The following is a 20987-nucleotide window of genomic DNA, read 5'->3' as shown; positions in this document are numbered from 1 at the left end:
GAAGACCGAACAAGGATGCATTCTGATGTTGCTGCACGCCGGCTCATTGCAACCTGTTTGTAGGCTGGTCGTCAATGTGGCGAACCCTATTTGCCCGTTGATCTGCTTCAAGATGCCTTCATCGGCGTGGTATAGCGATCTACATTTAGCCGTGATGTATGGTTTCCTGTCCCCGCACCTTGGCTCTCCACGATCCCGCGTTCCCCAGTCTCCACCTTAACAGCGCTTCTTCTTCATCATTGGTGGATCCGATCTCTTCTTTGCAGGAACATGGCCGCTACCGGCGGGGTTCGTGCCTTTTGGCATGGTCATGACATGGTCTCCATGAGAACAGTTCGGTGTTGACGGTTCCTTCCACCTTGATCGCGGACAAAGTCTCTTTTGGCTCGATATGGTCAGGATAATAACGGACGGCTCGATATATAGAGCGAAGCATTCCCACAATGTTCTTACCATTGGCAGCTTCGTTCTTCGACGTTGAATCTAAACGAAGATGCTTGGTCTCGTAACTCTCGCCCTCACCGGCGCCGGTGTAGCCAGTGCCAGAAGGTTGCCTCACGTGGCTCCACGCCAGTTCAACAATGATACAGCTCTATCTTCATCACTTCCTTCATACCAACCGTACATCAATGCTACCCGCAATGACAACTCTCCGGTCGCCTTGCACATTGACACGCTTGACTGCAGCAAGCGCAATACCACATCTCCTTACCTCTATGGCATCATGCACGAGGACATCAACCACTCCGGAGATGGCGGAATTTACGCAGAAATGATCGCCAACCGCGCTTTCCAGGGTATGTGTAAAACATCTCGTAGCTGGCGACTTATACTCATGCGAAGCAGGATCAAGTGTTACTATCAGCGCACTCGATGGCTATGTTGGCACATATGTGACGAGCTCTGAGAATGAGGTCGTTCCGTTTGATCCTGTCATGACTGCTTGGGCGCCCATTGGTGATGGAGTGCGGATGACTCTTGATATTCTCCACCCTCTTTCTGATGCTCTAGAAACTTCCCTCCAAATTGACTTCCCTCTGAATGCCACAGGAGAGGTTGGTTTCCAGAACTTTGGTTGGTGGGGCTTCGATGTCCGTCCCCAGCAATACAACGCTTCTCTGTTTTACTTGAACAACTACCCTCGCAACACCCAAGGCAATGCGAGCGATATCACCGTGTCCTTCCGCTCGAACGTCACTGGTGAAACTTGGGCAAGCTCGACTTTCAAGAATGTTACACCAACATACATCGACTTTAAACAGCTCGAGACTACTCTTCATCCTAACGCCACCGCTCCTGACGCCAACAACACCTTCGCCATCACTTTCGACGGTGCCCAGGTTGCTGGACAAACATTCTACTTCAACTTGGTCTCAGTATTCCCCGAGACGTTCAAGGGATACAAGAATGGACTCCGGCCGGACATTGCTCAAGGCTTCTACGATCTCAACCCTCAGTTCTTGAGGTTCCCTGGTGGCAACAACCTCGAAGGCTTCAGCCCTGCCCAGAGATGGAAATGGTGGGAAACTCTCGGCCCGTTGCAGGACCGCCCTGGCCGTGTCGGTGACTGGAACTACTACAATACTCAAGGCCTTGGTCTGCTCGAATACCTTGAGTGGACTGAAGCTATGGATATCGAACCTGTTCTTGCTGTCTACGCTGGCTTCTCTCTCGACGTCTATGGACAGAACGGTGCTTCCTACCCTCCTGAGCAAATGCCTGAAATTCTGCAAGAAGCCTTGGACGAGCTCGAGTACTGCATGGGCGACAACTCCACCAGATGGGGTGCCGTACGTATCGCCGATGGCCACCCTGAGCCGTTCAAGATCAACTTTGTCGAGATTGGTAACGAGGATTGGTTCAGTGTGACCTACCCTTACCGCTTCCAGATCATGTATGATGGTTTGAAGAAGGCATATCCCAACATCACTTACATTAGCACTGCCTTCAACGAGAACGCCGCCAACTACAACATCAGCATTCCTGAGGGCAACATGTGGGACTGGCATGGCTACCAAGAGCCCTCGTGGTTCTTGGCCAACTTCGACCTTTGGGACAACTGGCAGGAGGAGACGAACAACACCGACGTCACTGTTCTATTGGGTGAATACTCGGTTATCCAAATCGACACACCTTCTGGCATCGTCAACTACTCTTACCCTCTCGATGTCCATGTTCAGTACCCTCGTCTCCTCTCTGCCATCGCCGAGGGGGTCTACGCACTCGGCGCAGAGCGCAACCCCAACACTGTCAAGATGTCTTCATACGCACCATCGCTTCAGAACCGTAACTTCACCAACTGGACTCCCGACATGATCTCGTACGATGCTCTACATGACAACACCGTACTGAGTGCTAGTTACTGGCAACAGTGGCTGTTCGCACACTACCGCGGCACCGAGACATTGCCCGTCACTGCCACCGAGGGAGAGCTGAACCCTCTGTTCTGGGCTGCCAGTATTGACGGAGAGAACAATGCTGTGTACCTCAAGGTCATCAACACTCTGAACTCGACTGTGCCTCTCAGCGTCAACATTCCCTCGGCATACTCGGGCGTCAATGGTACTTCCATCACTGCTAGTGATCTCAACTCGTACAACTATGTTGGAAACAAGACTGAGGTTGTTCCTCGTCCTGCCGAGGTTGAGTCGACAGCAAGCTCGGCAAACGGATCCGCTTGGTCTTGGGATGTGCCCAAGTATAGCATTACTGTTCTGCAGTTTGACTTGTGTTGAGTATCATGAGAGCGTGTCTCGGAAGTTATGATCGCGGTTATGATGTCGCGATTCAGGTCGTTGTAGATAGATATAATACATACATGTATGTCAACATATGATGTCTCCTTACGAACTTGTCTAGTCCGCTGAAGTTTCACTTGAACCGTCTTGACAACATGCGATGTGTTGATCACGTTGCGTATAGTGAAGAGACTAGTCTGTCAAGGGTGCTGAGCCTACAGCTGCTCGCCCATTGCACAGTTCAGCCCGAATCTCTCTCAGCAATCAATGTTTGGAACTTAAGGACGACAAGCACGCCAAAAGGTGGATGCGGAGAGAGAGAACTGGACGGTCTGGCCTTCCTACGCGAGGAAGTCGCCATCGGAGCTTTCACGTGCCAATCAAGTCACTTACCTTCCAATCTCAAAACAGACATTCAACACCACACTCACCTCAGCACAATCCATTCCTGTTTCCGCTCCACTTTCCTCTTCATCATCATCTGTCCACTACTCCACGTCAACCATGCCCAAGGACGTGACTAAGACCAAGCTGGCTAGTACCAGCAAAGGTCTCGCTGCACTACACAACTTCTCGACAGCCGAGCAGGAACGCCTTGAGAAGGCTCTGCGTGCTTCCGCAAAGACAATCGCGCCAACCCCCATCGGCAAAGATCGCAATGCACTGTACACCTCCCACAAGGATCAGATCTTCGCTCAGTTCGCCGGTCAATGGGACTGGACCAAGACTACGCAGGAAGTGACCATGAGCTCGATTCGCAAGATTCTCGCCAACTACCTGTTCGCCTACAACGAAAGCAACGGCGCAACCAAGGCGGCTTCCAAAGGCAGAAGGAGCAAGAAGACCGACGCGTTGAAGCCAGACTTGGGCCAAGCAAAGCATATCGTCCCCTTCCTCAAGCAAGAAGACAGTCCCCCCAGACCTGTCCCAGCGCGTCCCCGCGGGCTCGACAGTCCATTCAGCTTCAAACCCATCAATCAGAAGCTCCCGTCACCCAGTGACCAACTCGTCGACAGATTCTCCGAGTCGCCTTTCGACAGGCCATTCGGCCAGCCTTCAAGATCACCAATGGATTCAGTTCACCAGTCTGTTGAAAACAGTCTGAGTGGATTCTACTCCAAGCCCAAGCTGAGTGAGATTATCGTCGTGATCAAACCTAGCGCGTCTGATCCCTGGAGCCGTACTCTGTTCTCGTTCCCACTGTGGCGGTGCCAGACTGCTGTAAACGGAAGAGATGCGGCACCAGAGGCCCTCCAAGATTTGCGCGACTTGTCATTTGCGGACTTTCTGCGTCAGCTTAAGGGCGAGCAAGTACTCGGTCCTGAAGAGATGGTCGTATGGGGACAATTCAACCAGCTCGTCACCAGTGACATGACGTTTGCCAGTGCCGTTCAAGAGCAACTCCAAGACAAGGACTCGGCCGAGAACGAGGCCACGTTCATGATTGTCGGTAGTGAGTTGCATGTTCCGCCGTCTTGACAGTATCAGCTGCTAACGTCCAGACAGGCACAAAGAAGATGAAGGGCTAAGGCGGCTTGCACATGCTACAGGATTCGGAGATCGAAGAGACGGTTGACATGATTGACATGGCAGCGAGGGCGGAGAGTCCGAGGGGAGTGCAAGTTTTGCTGATCAGCATGGTTATGAGATATTTTTGCTACATGCAGCCGAGTATAGGTTTGGGCTCTAGATGGAGCATGGATAGGTAGCTTCTTGAGGGTCTCTTGAGAATACCAATGAAGCTTGATTGCTCAATATTGCCAACTGTCGTCAGAGTGGTGTTGTGACAAAGGAGAAGAGATTGTATTGTATGCAGGACGTTGTCGAGGCGCATGTGGATCGGCCCCCACAGCCAATGCCACGCGAGCCAAAGCAAGCTGACCCTGACGTTGGTCATCAACCTTCATGGCCGACACGCTGATATCGCTGGGACACTTCTGCGAGATCCACGGGCCGCAGGCTCTCTTGACCACTTCAGTCCAGTCGCCGACTGCAACATCGCCGCCGCCCAACGAAACGGGCACGAGTTGCGCCAACTGCTCGTACAACGTGCCAGCCGCGACAACAACTCCCCCCGTACTCCGCAGCAAATGGCGCGATTCCACCTTTGCCACCACTCGAGCGCCCTCGAACCCTCTACTACGTGATGCCTGTACAAGAGCCCTGGCCGTCGAATCTCTTCCCCGTGGCCAGAGTTCTGGCTCTATCACATTGACCACCGATCTGGCGACACAAGGACCTAAGGACTCTAGAACTGTCAATGTCGCACACGTCTTCCGACTGCCAGATCCAAGAGCTAGGGGACAGAGAAGAGCATATGCGTTTGTAGCTGTGGGCTCGCGGTCACTCTTCCGACACCAGATGACCGTCCGCCGTGCCTTTGAGGCGTGGGCCAAGTCAATCATCACGCTCGCCGAGACACATCTGTCAGCCCTACAACAAGGAGACAGCACACAAGACTCGCCGATAGAAGCGTCTGCGGCAAATATTGGGTCCTTGCGAAGCTACAGTTCAAGTGCCACGCCTTCGCCGCCAATGTCTATGGGATCAGCTGAACCTACTCCCTCGCCTGTTTCTCCTCCACAACCACGACGTACGGATTCGCAGGCCTCGTCTATTGCGTCTTCGACCAGCCACCCTCAAAAGTCAACACCTACACCTGCGGCAGTCACGCCCGTGTCCAGTTTTCTATCCGCCAAATCAGTGGATCCGGATGGCTATCCTCGCTCTTCTCTGTCCGCAGCCTCTCCGCTAGCAAACGTTCCCAAGACTCGCAGTCTGGCTGAAATCGTAGGCGACGAGTACTTTTTCGTGCGTCTGCACGCCGAGTTCTGCGGTCTTCTGAAGAGTTTGATTGAGAGTGAGATTGCTGAAAAGGGGCCGGAGATTGAGGATGGGAATGGTGTCATTGATGAAGAAGACCAGAGGTATGAGAGTGGGAGTGATGATAATGCCGTGCATAGTGGCGATGAAGATGAGGATGATGGGTGTGTCGTTGGGTGGGATAGGTACTGATGGATGGATGGCACGATGGATGTATGGAGATGAACGACCTTGATGAGGAATATGACTGTTATGATGATGAAATTGCTTGAAGAGATAGAGTAGGAGACGACCTGTGTACAGCACGTTGGTAAAGGATCGGTTCACCCATCACACTTCACACCTTTGCCGTGTGTCTTTGACAGTCCGAGATAATGCATGGACATCGATGAGTTTGTGCTATCGATGGTTCTGAATTTGTTGGTAGAGATTAAAACCCAACGTGACGGATTTGGGCTCAGCAACACGGTTGTATAGTGTAGCGGTTAGCACGCGAGATTTTGATCATGTCCTCAAAAGCTTCTCGAGTCCTGGGTTCGAGCCCCAGTACGACCTTGATAAAACTTGTCTTTCGGTTCCCAGATTGTCATGTTTCCTTTTGCTCTCGTTGATCCTGCTATTGGTGTGGTGGTTGGAGTGACTTTCTTGCCAATTGGGAGTTACGGAGCTCTCTGTTTCGACCTGGCCCAAGCTCTATCTCGTGTTTTGTTCTGCACATCCTATTCGGCTGCACGAAGAGAATGTAAGAGTAGCACGGAATGAATAGATATCGTCCTGCGCAATCCAGCGCATGATGGAACACTGTTCGTGTCCTGCTTCTGTCATGTCGTGAAGCCACGAGTCACAGCAGGGTGCAGTATTGATGACCACATTATGACCATTCTTACCATTCTTGAAGCTGCGATTCGCCGGAAGCGGAGGGGCCGATGAACATCTCACCCATTTCTCGGGCCAGGGACTCGATATTTATCGATAGGTGTTTGTTTGCTTTTCCTCGACATCCTAGCTAAATTCTCCGACAGTTGTCTTCTGTCCTACTCCTCAGAATCATACCAAGTTTTGATAATCCACAACTTTCATCCATCATGTCTCTCGAGTAAGTCAAGAGCTTTCCCCACACTATCTCTTGTTGATCAACGACAACAATGTGATGGATACGCGTTCAGCTACAACAGAGCTGACATGTTTACCCGCGTAGTCACCCCGTCCACCCTGCGACCGTCCACTTCCCCATCGCCTTTCTGTCCACAGCTTACGGTCTCGATGCCCTCCACGTCATCCGCCCATACCTCCCCAGCATCGCCACAAACTATCTCCCCACCGTCGTCGAGACCACAAGAATCGGCTATTGGGCGCTCGGACTCGGCATCCTGACTGCTCTCCCCTCGGCCGCCTCCGGCATCGTCCAAGGCGCAAAAATGGTCCAGAACCAAGGTCTCTACGACCAGAGCGGCAAGCTGAAGCAAAAGTCAAAGGTTTTGATTGCACACGCCCTTGTCAATGATGTTGTCATTGCTGTGTCGGCTTGGATTTGGTACAAGAGGAGAAATGCCTCTAGCTTGGAGTACATCAAGGAGGGACTTAACCCTATGTCCTACGAGCCTCAGAACTGGATGGTCGGCGCTAGCATTGTGCTGGGAGCTCTGTTGATGTTCGGAGCGAATCTTGGCGGTACTCTCGTTTATGACTACGGTCTTGGTCTCAGCATGGGTAAGAAGGTTATCAAGAAGAACGAGTAAACTCGTGGTCGGATTGCAGCATTCGGAAATGGATCGGAAGCCAAGTAACGACGAACCGGAATTCGTCTAATGAATACCATGATACAGATTTCTTCAATCTCTAAAAAATGTCCATCAATACTCGAGTCTCGTAAGGATTGTTTCGTGTCACTTCAAGACGTCCAGATGTGACTTGAGAGTGGATCTGAGGACGACGTCAGCTTATCGATAAGGCTTTGGGTGATACCTATGTATTCTCTGGCGCATCTCTCAACGTGAATACAATCACCCATGAGCAAATATGGCTACATTGGACGACTTGAGAAATTTTGTCCGCTCCTGCCCAGTGATAGACAATCACGCGCATAACCTTCTGCTTCCTTCGAAACAGGAAGCTCACGACCTCTTGACCGCAACTACAGAAGCCCATGGAGCTGCTCTCCAAGACACCAAAACATCGCTATCACACATCCGAGCTGTCCGCCAGTTGCGCGAGCTCTATGATCTCCATGATAGTGCAACATGGGATGACTTGATGGAAAAGAGGACAGATTTCTTACAAGGTGATTTCGAGAGCTTCCTTCGGAGATGCTTTACTGGCATACACACCATCCTCATGGACGATGGTCTGGACGACACAACAGTCTACTTGTACGACTGGCACGACGACTTCATCCTTGACAAGACACTACGGATCGTTCGCATCGAGACCTTGGCTGCAGACATTCTGCGTGAGATGCACAGGAAGGCTACTCTTCCTATTGGACCAGCTATACACAACGACGACATGTGTGCCGAAGCCTGGATTGCCTTTCTCCAAGCTTTTGAGACCGCCATCGTCACCGAAATTAACGATCCGGATGTCGCTGGATTCAAATCTGTGATCTGTTACAGAACCGGTCTGGACGTCAAGATTGCTGGAGATGTTCAAGTAGCCACCAGTGGCCTTGAGGCATTCCAGAGCGGCTATCTTCCAGAATGCGTGCAAGATGATTTCCGTGTTGGGTCCAAGGGATTGAACGATAGTCTTGTCATTTCAACATGTCGACTTCTGAGCGCAGCGGCCAAGCAAGACTCGATCAGCAAACCGCTACAGTTCCACACAGGTCTTGGTGATGCAGACATTGATCTGCTGCTGTCCGACCCATCACATCTCCAGCCTCTCATCACTGCTTTCCCCGACGTTCAGATGATCCTTCTCCACGCGTCTTACCCTTACATGCGTCAAGCCGGCTACCTAGCGACGGTCTACAAGAACGTCTATCTTGACCTTGGTGAAGTATTCCCACAGGTCAGCAGAAACGGGCAAGAGACTATTCTACGTCAATGCATGGAGATTACGCCGTACTCAAAACTGCTTTTCAGTACTGACGCCCATCATTTTGGCGAAGTCTACTGGCTTGCCTTGAAGCAGTTCAGACAAGCGTTTGAAAAGGTTCTGGTTGAGTATGTAGAGAACGATGACCTTACGGCTACGCAGGCCATTCAGGCTGCAAAGGACATCTACTTCAACAACTCGAAACGGATTTACAATCTTGACGTAGAGCTGCCAGAGATGCAACCCGTAGGTCTACCAGAACAATCTACGCGATCAGGAGACTTGGTATGAATCTACAGGGATGTTGTCTACCCAATGGCTGAAACTTTTGCTGATAGATCCAACAGGACGCTCTTACACGACGAGCCAGAGCACAGAGCAATCGCGAAGCTAGGATCATGCAAGCTCCTCAGCCTCCGCAGCTCGCATGGAAGGAGCCTGAGTCACAAAAGGAGCCTTACGACTTGGACGCATTCGCGACCTTTTTCGAACAGTACTCAGAGTTGAAGTTCGTTTACGTCCAATGGCTTGACTACCTTGGTACGCTACGTGTTCGTATGATGCCAATCGCTGAATTTCGCCGCTTGATTCCAAACGGCGAGCGTATCGGCATTTCACTGGGCAATACAGGGACTCTACAGAATGACCGTGTCACATCGGCAATCTCATCCGCCGGCCAAATCTATGTCGAACCTGACATTTCGACGTTGAGAATCACGCATTCTCGAGATCCGCTAGCTTCAGCGACAGTGTTGGGGTCTTTCTGTAATGAGGGCGGTCGTCGCTTGGATTGCTGTCCGAGAAACACTCTTCGTACTCTGGTGGATCGCTTTTCAGACGACCATGGAATCACATTCCTTGCTGGGTTTGAGATCGAAGTGGTCTTTCTCAAGCAGGATTCGGAAAGCCAGTACAGTCCATGGACCACAAATCACGCCTGGGGAACGTTTACGCCCGAGCAATTCGAAATCGCACTTCCGGTACTTGCAGAAATTGCTGACGAGCTGTCAAATATCGGTATCGATGTCCAACAATTTCACTCCGAGTCTGGTGCTGGACAATATGAATTCGTGCTGCCGCCTTTGCCTATCGTCGAGGCAATTGATACACTGGTACAAGCCCGCCAAGTGGTTCAACAGATTACTCGCTTGCACAAACTCCGCGCTACACTGCACCCCGTGCCGCTCAAGGGTGTCAGCTCTGGCCAACACGTTCATATCTCGCTCAACTCGACCGCTCAATCCCCCCAAGATCTGGCCAAGAACGAATTCTCCTTCTTCGCCGGTGTTCTCGAACATCTACCTTCTCTGTGTGCTTTTTTGCTTCCCAACGAAGCAAGTTACACCCGCATCGCCGATGACATGTGGACCAGTGGGACTTGGGTGGCTTGGGGCACGCAAAACAGAGAAGTGCCGCTGCGTAGAGTCAGCGAAGGACGATGGGAGATTCGCTGTCTCGATGGCTTTGCGAATCCATACCTTGCTCTTTCTTCTGTGCTTGCTGCTGGTCTCAATGGTGTGGAGACTGAAAAGCAGATGGTGATGAAGGATTGCATCACAAACCCAGCACAGTTGACTGAAGCTCAATTGAATACACTCGGTATCGCGAAGAAGATGCCTACTTCACTTGAGGATTCACTACGAGAGCTTGAGGAAGATGGGATGTTGAAGCGATACTTGAATGAGAGATTAATCAACGATTACGTGGTCATGAAGAAGGCCGAGAGGGAAATGCTTGACGAGATGGACGAGAAGGAACGACATGCATGGTTGATTGAGAGGTATTGAATCGCTTGAACGCTGCATCGTCTATATCGTATTGCTTGACAACAACACAGTCTATGTAGCTAGCTCTCTGTGTATCGTCAATTCGTCCTGGTCTGGAGGAACTTATGTCATGGAGAGGTACGCCAATCGACATCATCTATCAAACACAACATCGACACCTCCATAGGAGAAAAAAAAAATCAAGCACCATGGGCTGGATTCGAACCAACGACCTCCCGATCCGTGAGAGAGTGTATTGGAGACTTAGGTAAATGAGCGAACTTAGAGAACGTAGGATTCCGGATCGGGTGTGCTGACCACTGCACCACCACGGCTTCTTGGCTTGTCTGATGGGAGGCAGAATGTTTAGAGAATATAAGGGTTGGTGGTAGAATGGAGCGTTGCGGGAGGTGTGAGGTCGCGTGAGCGAGTTTTTTTCAGGGGCAATCACGAGACATCACAGAAACACTGGAACGACAAAATCAGGCCAAAACTGACATTCACTCGTTGTTGGTCAAAAGAGCTTCTTGATTCGCACCCATTGTGAAGAGAAACAGAGTCCATTACAGAGCTGTGGGTTATGTGCGTCTACCATTCTGACGTTTGGGTGCATGTGTGAAAAAAGGGGTCTCGGTGGATGATGGTTGTTATATGGACAAGAGAGAAAGGGAATAGTTGAGAAGAAAAAAGAAACACAAGAAGACAAAAGGAAAAAATGTTCTCTGGCGGAATAGAGCAACATGGAATATGCTCTCTCCAATCCAACACGAAGATGGCACAGTAAAGTGTTCCTCATCATTCAATATCACAAAAAGCGCTGGAGTGGTGTGACGCCTTTATCCAGAAAACAAGTCGAGGAAAAGAGAAGGGTTGTAAGAAAGCGTGAAGAGAAAGGACGGTCGATATTTGTAAAGTCGTTCAAGGTCGTGGATGTTGCAGAGTCGAGCGCTCATCGGATCATCAAGCGTTGGTGACCTGGGACACGTCAGTATTCGAGTGTGTTTTGATTGGCAGCATTCAACGCACCTTCAATATCCTCCTCGAGTAATCCTCATTATCGGCAATGCTACCGTCGCTCATTCTTCTTGAAGCCATAGCATCAGGGTCGATGCGGGAATCAGGGCCTGAGGTGGGTCTGAAGGCCATGGGTTTTTGAGAGGTGTTTGAGTAGTCGTTGAGCTGCTGGTGACCAGTTTCTGCCTCACGACGTTGCTTGCGGCGCCAGAAGAAGAATGCGGCACCGATGAGTGCGGCAATAACGACTATGCCGACAACAACACCAGCAGCAATTCCAGCAGTGTTGGAGCCTCCCTTCTTCGACTCTTTGGGTTCCGAGGTGCTGGTTACTTGAGGAATGGGAGTCTGAGTAATGATGACGGTCGTGCCAGGAGCAATACTGGTGATGACGGTGGCCCTGCCTGGTGCAGAGGATGCGGATGTGGCGCTTGTTGTCGACGGGGATGATGCAGGAGAGGATGAAGAAGCTGCAGAAGACTTTGCTGCGGCCGCGGATGATGATGAGCTGGCTGAGCTTGCTGCTGCACCAGACGAGCCGCCGCCGCCAGAGTAATCAATGTCGGTGTCGGTGGTTGTGAAATAAACGCTCCAGTAGCCGTTGCCACCGCCTGGTAACTGGGTCAGTGCTTTCACATGTTGGTGGACAGCGTGTCTACTTACAAACATCAGTGGGATAACCGACGCAAGCTTTGTTACACTTGGAGTTGTCGCTCTGCAGAGCACTCTTTGGTGGCAGAGAGGTACCACACCAACACTCGTTGGCGTTGGTCATAGCCATGACGGTAGCACCGGCGTTGATACATGTCTCCTGACAGTGGCCCTTGGACTGGTAGTTGTAGACTCCGTTGTCGTCGAGGCCGGTAGAGTCGTTGAAGCATCCAGCATCGGTGACAGGGCCAGCGACGAGTGCGGATACTGTCTGGGCTGAGAGAGCCGACAGGGCGAGGGTGAGTGCTGTCACGGAGCGCATTGTTGACAACATGAGGCGTGGGTGTGAGTGGAGAAGGAGGAAGGTCGGTCGAGAGAGTTGCAGAAGATGTGAGAGTGTCGGATGGTGCGACTTGAGTAACGTCAGTTGCGGTGTCGTGCAACCAGTAGTGAGCGGGTCAGATGCCAACCTCGTGTCGGGATTGACCAAGCCAAAAGCACACGATCGTGACCAGCACGGCGATGTGTGTGATGTTCGGTAGAGAGTAGAAGCTTTGCAGAAAGCCCCCAGGTTTCGAGTTTGCCGCAGTAAGTGTCGCAAGCTGCCGAGGGTGGGTGGAATGATGTTTTGGTCAACAGACGCTCGAGGAATGTAAAGTCGGATACCAGGGATGATGCGTGTGTGTGGCGTGGGAAAGAATATCTAGATAGCGAATGGCTTCTGCCAGGTGAACAGGCAGTGTCGGACGGGGTCTGGCTAGTGCAGTTGATGATGAACAGACGGAAACTTGGACAAGGAGCGAGGACGGAGAACAATCAAAGAAGAGAAAGGCACGACCGCCAACAGCGACGTCCGTGTGCCTGCCTGACTGCTCGAGTGCATCCTCCCGCTCCCTCCGTCCACCTCGTCCACTGATCAACCCAGCCCCGTTGCGCCCTGCCCGTTGCGCTAAGGCAGGAACCAGCCTAGTCTCCCTGACCACCCCTGGTCAATATTGAAACATTCGTCCATGTCAACAACCTTCTCCGTCTGTCTGCGAGCAGAAGAGCTGACCAGAAGCAACAATCCCATTGTTTACCCTCTGTCTGTTGAACCTTGTCGCCCCATTTCTCAATCCTTCGACCAACCCTTCGTTTCTGCATGGCTGCTCACCGTCTTTGATTGCACCCAACAGCACATCCATTCTAGACCCCCCTTGTGTCAAAACGCGTACCCTCGCGTATCCTGATGCCAATCTCGATGCACTGTCCTTTTTTTGCTCCGGCCGGATGCTTTGGCTGCCTTCTTGACCCGGCCACTGTGAGCGCCAAGCTCCGTCTTTCTAATTCCCTCTTTCCTCCACGAGAAACCGTTCACAACATCTCTCAAAATGACAGGATCAAGACACAACATCCTGCAGGGAAACATCCATCGCCATGGGGAAGAGGGGAATATGGAAAGAATGGGCAATGAATTCATCGTCGCTCTCATCCTCTCTGCATCAACTGCCCACGCTCTCTCGTGTCACTCGTATTCCGCTTGCCGACGATCTCACTTTGTACGAAGCAGTCGCGTTTCGTTGATCACCTGTCTTTTTTTGCTTGCCGTCAACTGCCTTTTAACCTTTCTGGCCACCCGCATGTTTGCCATGTGCCTCTCTCTCTCTCTGTCTTCTCTCCCCCGACAGCCGTTGGGCTTGTCTTCTTCTTTCTCGATCCTTGATTATCGTTCTCCAATTGACGCTGCGTTGTTTTCGCATACTAATGTCGCAACGGAGCCTCCGGATTGAACTCGGTTGAACAGCGTCTCCGTCACAACGTCGGCTTTTTCGCCATGACAGCCCAGCGCCGAGGTTTCAGACTGAGCTGGGCTGGCGCATAACGTCCCTTGGCTGTTTTGTATTCTTGTCTGCCACACTGCCATAGTGATGCAAAGGGCCAGCAAAGCCATATATGTCATGCTTTGATCGACCTGTCAATCCTGTCCGCATGTGATGGAACTTTACCGTATGCAAAAACTGATAAATCACATCGGACTGTGCGAGTCTCAGACTTTGGATCATCCCGATCTCCAGGGCACATTACATCTCAAACGGCAGTGCCACCAATATGGTGCTTGCGATTAGCAATCACCGTCCGGAACATGAAGGAAGGTCAGGCCTACGAAGGAAGATTTTTCAACCTACTCCACCTTCTGGACCTCGTAACCCTTTTTCTGGTCTATGGTCTTTGCATTGCGGTGTGCAGCGTAGGTTGTTTCATCAAGCTTTATACCCGCGAACCTGGACTTGCCTAATCTGTCATGAACTGCATTTCCTCAGGCATCCCAATCCTGCAAGCAAATCGACGATATCCGAACTCCAGGTTCATGGATCTTGGAGATGGCGCAAAGGCATTCTCTCTTCTCCATTCGCCATTTTCTGATGTAAGTCGCGCAATACTTCCCGCCTAAGCAGCCTAACTATTCAAGAGAATAAATTTCGACGGTCTAAGCTTGACGGTCCAGTCTTGGTGTGACACGCACAGCATGTACCAAGACAGGACTCGTCAGCTGTGGAATGGCGGTCCCTGGTGTAGTACGTCTAGTATATACGCCTTGAGAGGGCGACAAAGAATTGAATGCCTTGAGGCATAACGGGTCCCGATCGACCGGCCGCCTGTAAGACCAGTATACTTGTAAGGGGCAGAGCGAGTAGTGGCATGGCTGTCTTGAGTATGATCACTCCTTTAATGCTACAGCGAACCAGAGACTATATGTATACAATCGACGGTCTGATGTGCGCAAGAACTATCCCACACACAGACACAATTATACTCTCCTACTGTTTGCCAGAGATACAGCACGAGGACAATTGAACATATCGTTCAATGTTCGCAAACGATGATCACGCGACCGTCGAGTTTGGTCAAGACTAGATCATGCACCGAATGTGTATGCTGTGCTCCCAGGTGACAACGTGGATGCATCTGCAATCAAATCTCATCGATATGAGAGTCTTCTAAAATAGACCACCTATTCTGGTGTACACTATACGCACATCGTATGCACACTATACTGTACGAAGCCGCTGTCATCAAGAGCTAACGAACAGAGAGCCTCTTCTCCCACTCTTCTGTTTCAAGTGTTCATATCCTCAGATAGCCATGTCCATATTAACCACTCTACAAGTAAGGACAACTAATCGTGGTCTTTAAATCACCTCCTGCATCCACGTTACCTGCATCTTCCTATCTGATCAATGCAAGCAGCATCGGTAGATGTCGGTAAGCTGAGCCTGCAGCAACAGCATACACGTCTTTCCGACCCGCGCCATGCCACATGGACGACAACACAATGACTTCATCATCTCACTGCACGCATCCCAACACCCGAGTCCTCCGTATGTCGTTCATCGCTTGCCGCGCCTGCCGACAAGGTCGTCTTCGGAACGCGGAACCTCCGTCGCGAGCGATGAGTGCGATGCCCGTGCCCTCCCTAACTACCTAATCTCGCTCTCAAACCGTTCGCAAGGACGACCAGATCCGAAGAGGTCGGGGGTCGAGTTGCTCCGTGTGGTTGCATAAGTTCCATGTGATGCTTCGAAGGGAGCTTGCTGCAGCAAGAAAGATTGTCAACACCATAGAGCTCCTAGGAAAAAGGAAACGCGACTTGTCGATGACAGGCAAAAGGTGATTCCGACACGGGGAATTGAACCCCGGCCTCCTCGGACCTAGTTGTTCTTCGCTAAGAACGGTTTGAGAGCGAGAAATCCTAGCCACTAGACCATATCGGATTTGATGTAAGGATAGTTTGCAACATAAAATATATTAGCGTCAACAGCTACGGCATTCATGCTGACAGCAACACCCTGGCAGGTGCCATCATCGAGCACTAATCGAGTCAAATACATATCCAATCCTTTCTTTGAACTACCCATTCAATTAGTCGAGCTCTTTCGCTTGTTGCTATCACCCTCTAAGCGCAGTATGATCGATGACTGTCGAGTCTACCTACTGTTGAAATACTAATGATGATGAGGATTGTTTTCAAGCACACATTACGATTAGACGTCACTCTGAGAGAGGATCAAAAGAAGAACCGATGGATCTCCAGACACAACAGAGTCGACTACTGGATGTTCACGGTAAGTGTCACAACTACTTCTCCTATTCCCCCATGCAGCCATACAGGTATGCAAAACTCAGAGTTCAAACACCATACTGACGAGCGAAATCTTTGCGATCCGGGACAGAGGCCAACCCGCTCCTCTAATGTTAGCCTCTAACACATGTCTGGCAAGATGACATCTCACAGGCCTGCCTCCAGGCAAAACAAAATATCAGATGCCGCTTCTGTGGATCGAACACAGTGCCTCCAGAATACTCCTGATAAAGGAAGACGTGAAGTGGACTTCAGTCTGGCGCTCTCCCAGATGAGCTAAAGCGGCTTATGCCAAGAGTTTTCGACAGCAGCATCTATATCTCAGCTAGATCTGTCGATCGACGACGAACATGGGTGTATGGAAGCAGATTTCGGCAGACCATCGTGCCTGGAGAGGTTTAACACTTAGAGACCAGGATCATCTCTTGTCAACGAAGCCATCGTGCTTTATCCTCACGTTTATTATGGCAACTGATCAGCCAGTCTTGATCGGAGACGCAGAGTATGCTGTGCTAAGGAGCAAGGAACGACTGGAGCAAAAGGGGAAGGAGTAGCCAGCAGTTTTATGAGCAGACGCAACGGCCTACGACACATTCGTACCGTCCTCTGGTCGAACTCCTTCTCATGTGCCTATGTTCTACCTACATCACAGGGCATTCCCATCTTTTGGTTTTGTCAACTTTCCCACAGCGAAAGGTCATGGTTGACTCCTCGTGATCGAGTCTTGGCACGTAGACCCTGACTCATGCCAAGATTTCGCAACGCCGCTCCCACCACATCTCCGAATCTCTACAAAATCATGAATATCACCTCGACCACGATTCCGACCACATCTACGCATGTTTAGGAGCAAAAAGAAGATACAACGATGTGACATAGTGCAAAAAGCTAGCCCCACGTGGGGCTCGAACCCACAGCCTCAAGATCTCAGATTAGAAGTCTTGCGCGCTACCATTGCGCCAGCAGGGCTATTGTTATCGTCAATGTCAACAAATATACAATATATCTCTACTACAAGCTTAGCCATACTTTACGTCCCAACTTCAGCTTTTTTCCATACCACTGAGCCCACCGAACGTCCCAGGCCTAAACTTTATGTAGGTCGGCAATTACTCAAGTGATTTCAATCCATCTACAAGTTATGCTAAGCATCTTTGAGGAAGCTGAATGACCAACAGGACGTCAGGCCTAACCCCCACTCCATTGCCTCACCGTCAATCCGCAATTAGGATACCCACATGACGCCCATAGGGAATGAGGCATCAACGACTGAACCTGAAAGCTATGGCATCGATCTGAGTGGTTGCTTAGGATCCATCTACAGAGATGATTGTCAAGACGGCTGGTTCCCCATGCACGCAAGCGCAGCACCAACCCGTAAGATGCACCAACAACCGACCCTTGGGCCTCACACCCGGATCGATTGATCCACCTTCAAGATTCAAATTTGCCAGTGTCGTACACTCTGGAGATAAGAAATTCTGTAGAAGCCAACAGCTTCCTTGCTCTATTACCGTTTGACAAGCTCTAAACTCCAGCCGGGAAGACAAACAAGGAGAATGCACGTTTGTGGATCAGAATGTCAAACACAAATCACGGTCCTTTCTGGCGGGCTCCCGTGAGCGTACATGTGGCATGTGTGTCAATCCTGTAAGTCTGCACTCACCGATGCTCAATTTCACTTGACTAAATCAATACACTTTTGGTATGACATGGGTTGCACAAAGATATGTCTTCAGCAACCACCTAGGCTTCGCTAGACTTCAAAAGGACATCAACAAGATCTTGTCGTAGAATGAAGATGGTCGATGAATGCATCAGGGCCATGCACTTGGACGTGTGTACCTCAAACAACGCTGAGCTCAGCTCGGTCTCTTCCCATATTCTTTGTCTCTGCCTGCAGCAAACCTGCACAATCTCAACCCGAAGCTGCAAGTGCTTGCAATAGATGGCCCGGACCAGACAAGCTCTTGCATCATGCATTAAGACGTGATGACAGATCATGTTGTGGCATGTCTTGGGACAGATATAAGTACACCACTCCGTCTCAACCTATTCCTATCCACTATCCACTCAGTCATACGATCCCAGTGTGGTCAAGCAATCGAAAGCAACCAGAATGTGCGATGTAAGGTTCAACATTCAATAGTGTGTGACTCGCTTGCTGACAGCGGATACAGGAAGACTTTACCCCTGCCGGTGCCGATGTTGTCATGAGCGACGAGGGTGTAAGTTTCTCTCTTCTGTATTTCTCTCTCACTGCTCTCCTTTGTCAATCTCTCCTTTTTTGTTTGTCGCCCTTTTGACCAGTTTGCGCTTCCCCTCTATTTTTGTGAGCTTGACATGTTACCTTGCTGTACTCGTTGAGAGCGATGTTCTTGGTTGGTTTCAGTGGAAGGACTCTGTCTCCTGGGAAGACTGTGCATTTTGATAGCTTGCTCTGTTACCTTGTTGTCATGAGGAGATGATCATCTGCTAACCCCTTTTGTCCAGTCTTCGTGACCGCACCGGCTCTGCGTCAAAGAGTCGTTCAAGAAGTCAAGGCCCCAAGACCTTTAACCTCACTGCGCTGATGATCGACGGCTGTGACGACGACCCATAGCGTCAAGAACGTTTGGAGTTCCGCGCCCGAGTCATCCTCGAGACCGCAATGAAGTGGTTTCCGAAACCAGCCCTGGTGCTCACCAACGTCACCATGCTTCAGTTCCAGACGAGAGCTCAAGCCTTTGCTGCCGCGTGCGACTTTCTTGCCGACAACCCTGTTGCTCTTGACGAAGTTGTTCATGACCGGGAAGTCGATGCCGCTGGTTACGAAGAGGAAGAAGAATGGGAAGGTTGTTCTACAGCTACCTGAACAATAGACGAATCAATCGAATGATCCAACGAGGCACGAACCCGCAAAACCACGAATCAACCACATACCTACAAGAAGAGGAACTCGCTGAATGCGCGCACACACAAAGACACACACACACACAATCTCTCGCTCTCGCTCTGCCATGAACCGGTCACGAGCGAAGTCTCTTTACGTTTGCGAGAGTGCAGTCGAACCGATGTTCTCATCAACGGCTTGCCAAACCTATCAACAGGGCCGAGAAGTTTCCTCTCCACGTAGAAGATTATGTTTTGCATACAGTTATAGATATGTACAATAGCGTGGAAGGTGCTGACGATGCTTGTTAAGATTGGATATGCTCCCAGTTCTCTCCGGGCGCGTCTTGAGTCTAGAGGACCGTTGTGTACCTCTATAGTGGGGAAATCGCTCTAGACCGTCAGAGCAGAAGTACGTTACAGTGGAGTCGTGGTTGATAGACTCTACGAAGATCATGTGTCTTGACTACCGCATGTCTCCCTATGTGATAACGCCTCTAGGTACGGGAAGACTGACTATTATCTTTTGCCTCAACCGGTCATTGTAGCCATGGCCACCATCGCGTCTGAGCCGACAAGGAGATGTGCTGGAACAGATTTTCCTCGTCGAAGTACTCAGTCTCGGAAGCGAGCGAAGAACTCTGAGAAGAACTTGTCATTACATCTGAAGTGAACGAAAAAGTATGAGAAGAACTTGTCATTACATTCAAAGACAGCGAAGAGATATGAGAAGGGCTTTATCGCATCGGAGAAGAAGGAAGAATCCTGACGAACACTTGAAGAAGACGAAGAAAGACTCGCTATGGCCTTGGAGGACAGCACCAAAGTTGGAGTAAAAACATCGACAAGAGAAAGGCATCTTACCATGCAATTGCCGCTTGAGCTGGATGGTCGGTGCAGAAGGCAGTATCAGAGGTTAGTCACTAGCACAAAGTGTTCAGGTCATGGAACAAAACCAATCATTGTTTGGCCATGGTAGCTAGCGTAACTCTATTGTACAAAAAAGTCATCAGTCCTGTGTCATTTTCTGCCTTACTCCTTGGGAGCGTAATCTTTCTTAGCTCTCTTTAAGGGGTTTTTTGTGCTAAGGGGACCAGGGCCGTCTGTGATTACGACGGAGCGCTTGAGGTGGTTAGGAATCACAGGGAGAGGCCAAGAAGCGTCTGGCATAGGGCCGAAAGAGATAAGACCCTGGTCAGTCCAAGTCTTGACACTGGCCTTGGTGGCCTCCAACTGCTGTTCAGCGTCCACATGGCTAGGCATGGGGCCATACTTGACTGATTCCTCGCTGTTGATCCAGTCGGGAACAGGGACAGGATTAGGACCCAGCATCACACCAACACGAGTCGGATGAGGGACTGCGTGTGGAAGCTCAGGGGGGTCTTCAACATCCAGACCCAAGTTGGAGTGACGAGTCTGGATGTTGCGACGAACCTCGCCCTTGTACTCATCAGAGTGCTCGCCGTAGAAGTCAGTCTCATACCAGCCAGCGGTACGCTTGAGCTTGTCGTGCTCGTCACCATGAGAAGATGCAGTACTCTTTTCAATGTTGGGAAATAAGCCTTTTCAGCTCGTAGTGGTCAGCAGCGCCGGCAGGGCAATACATGCAAGTCCAGCGGTCGCCTTCATCATGGTCTGCGTGGTGTGCAGTCAGTTGACGGCGCAGTTGGAAGTATCTGGAGTGCTGTTCGCCTTGCATGTGGCGAGTGAGCTGGTGCTTCTTGACCCAATGCTTTTCCTTGTCGGCTTGAGATATAGTTGGATCTTGAATACACAGAGGGCATCTCTTGTCCCGGTTCATCCACATCTGTTCGGCCGACAGAGTATTGTGCATGATCAAGTCCATAGCAAGCTGAGAGCGGACAGTCCATGACAGCTGTTAGATGTCGACTTGCGAGCCTCTGGGTCCTTGCTGAAACGTTCCTGTAGAGGTAACGTGAAATCATCGATCAGAGGTGCTACAAGTGT

At 50.6% G+C, this 20987-nt stretch overlaps 8 protein-coding genes across 8 annotated transcripts; 6 read left to right on the top strand and 2 right to left on the bottom strand.

The window, feature by feature from the left end:
• Positions 1-694: 694 nt before the first annotated feature.
• On the top strand, positions 695-2720 carry M436DRAFT_27650 (glycoside hydrolase; the record flags this gene model as incomplete). The annotated part of the gene is made up of 2 exons (XM_013567952.1): positions 695-801; positions 902-2720. Coding segments are annotated over 2 exons (1926 nt in total), but the record flags the coding sequence as incomplete, so codon positions are not given.
• A 522-nt stretch (positions 2721-3242) lies between these two features.
• Positions 3243-4217, top strand: M436DRAFT_56376 (uncharacterized protein; the record flags this gene model as incomplete). Its single annotated transcript, XM_013568007.1, has 1 exon — positions 3243-4217. One exon carries the CDS (start codon positions 3243-3245, stop codon positions 4215-4217), a length of 975 nt encoding a protein of 324 aa, XP_013423461.1.
• A 426-nt stretch (positions 4218-4643) lies between these two features.
• Positions 4644-5753, top strand: M436DRAFT_56186 (uncharacterized protein; the record flags this gene model as incomplete). Its single annotated transcript, XM_013567965.1, has 1 exon — positions 4644-5753. The coding sequence occupies one exon, from the start codon at positions 4644-4646 to the stop codon at positions 5751-5753; it is 1110 nt and encodes a 369-aa protein (XP_013423419.1).
• Positions 5754-6757: 1004 nt separating this feature from the next.
• Positions 6758-7300, top strand: M436DRAFT_56227 (uncharacterized protein; the record flags this gene model as incomplete). The annotated part of the gene is made up of 1 exon (XM_013567969.1): positions 6758-7300. A coding segment is annotated over one exon (543 nt), but the record flags the coding sequence as incomplete, so codon positions are not given.
• Positions 7301-7580: 280 nt separating this feature from the next.
• M436DRAFT_85645 (glutamine synthetase/guanido kinase) lies at positions 7581-10384 on the top strand (the record flags this gene model as incomplete). The annotated part of the gene is made up of 2 exons (XM_013568113.1): positions 7581-8882; positions 8945-10384. The coding sequence occupies 2 exons, from the start codon at positions 7581-7583 to the stop codon at positions 10382-10384; spliced, it is 2742 nt and encodes a 913-aa protein (XP_013423567.1).
• Positions 10385-11380: 996 nt separating this feature from the next.
• Positions 11381-12350, bottom strand: M436DRAFT_56341 (uncharacterized protein; the record flags this gene model as incomplete). The annotated part of the gene is made up of 3 exons (XM_013567993.1): positions 11381-11862; positions 11908-11988; positions 12041-12350. The coding sequence occupies 3 exons, from the start codon at positions 12348-12350 to the stop codon at positions 11381-11383; spliced, it is 873 nt and encodes a 290-aa protein (XP_013423447.1).
• Positions 12351-18267: 5917 nt separating this feature from the next.
• On the top strand, positions 18268-19002 carry M436DRAFT_85643 (uncharacterized protein; the record flags this gene model as incomplete). Its single annotated transcript, XM_013568112.1, has 3 exons — positions 18268-18276; positions 18329-18376; positions 18751-19002. 3 exons carry the CDS (start codon positions 18268-18270, stop codon positions 19000-19002), a joined length of 309 nt encoding a protein of 102 aa, XP_013423566.1.
• Positions 19003-20051: 1049 nt separating this feature from the next.
• On the bottom strand, positions 20052-20853 carry M436DRAFT_85642 (uncharacterized protein; the record flags this gene model as incomplete). The annotated part of the gene is made up of 2 exons (XM_013568111.1): positions 20052-20581; positions 20679-20853. The coding sequence occupies 2 exons, from the start codon at positions 20851-20853 to the stop codon at positions 20052-20054; spliced, it is 705 nt and encodes a 234-aa protein (XP_013423565.1).
• Between the last annotated feature and the right edge of the window lie 134 nt (positions 20854-20987).

The sequence above is a fragment of the Aureobasidium namibiae genome, assembly GCF_000721765.1.
Source record: "Aureobasidium namibiae CBS 147.97 unplaced genomic scaffold scaffold_21, whole genome shotgun sequence".
NCBI classification, from domain to species: domain Eukaryota; kingdom Fungi; phylum Ascomycota; class Dothideomycetes; order Dothideales; family Saccotheciaceae; genus Aureobasidium; species Aureobasidium namibiae.
The sequence above is the reverse complement of the archived record's forward strand: the minus strand, read 5'-3'. Positions and strand labels throughout refer to the sequence as shown.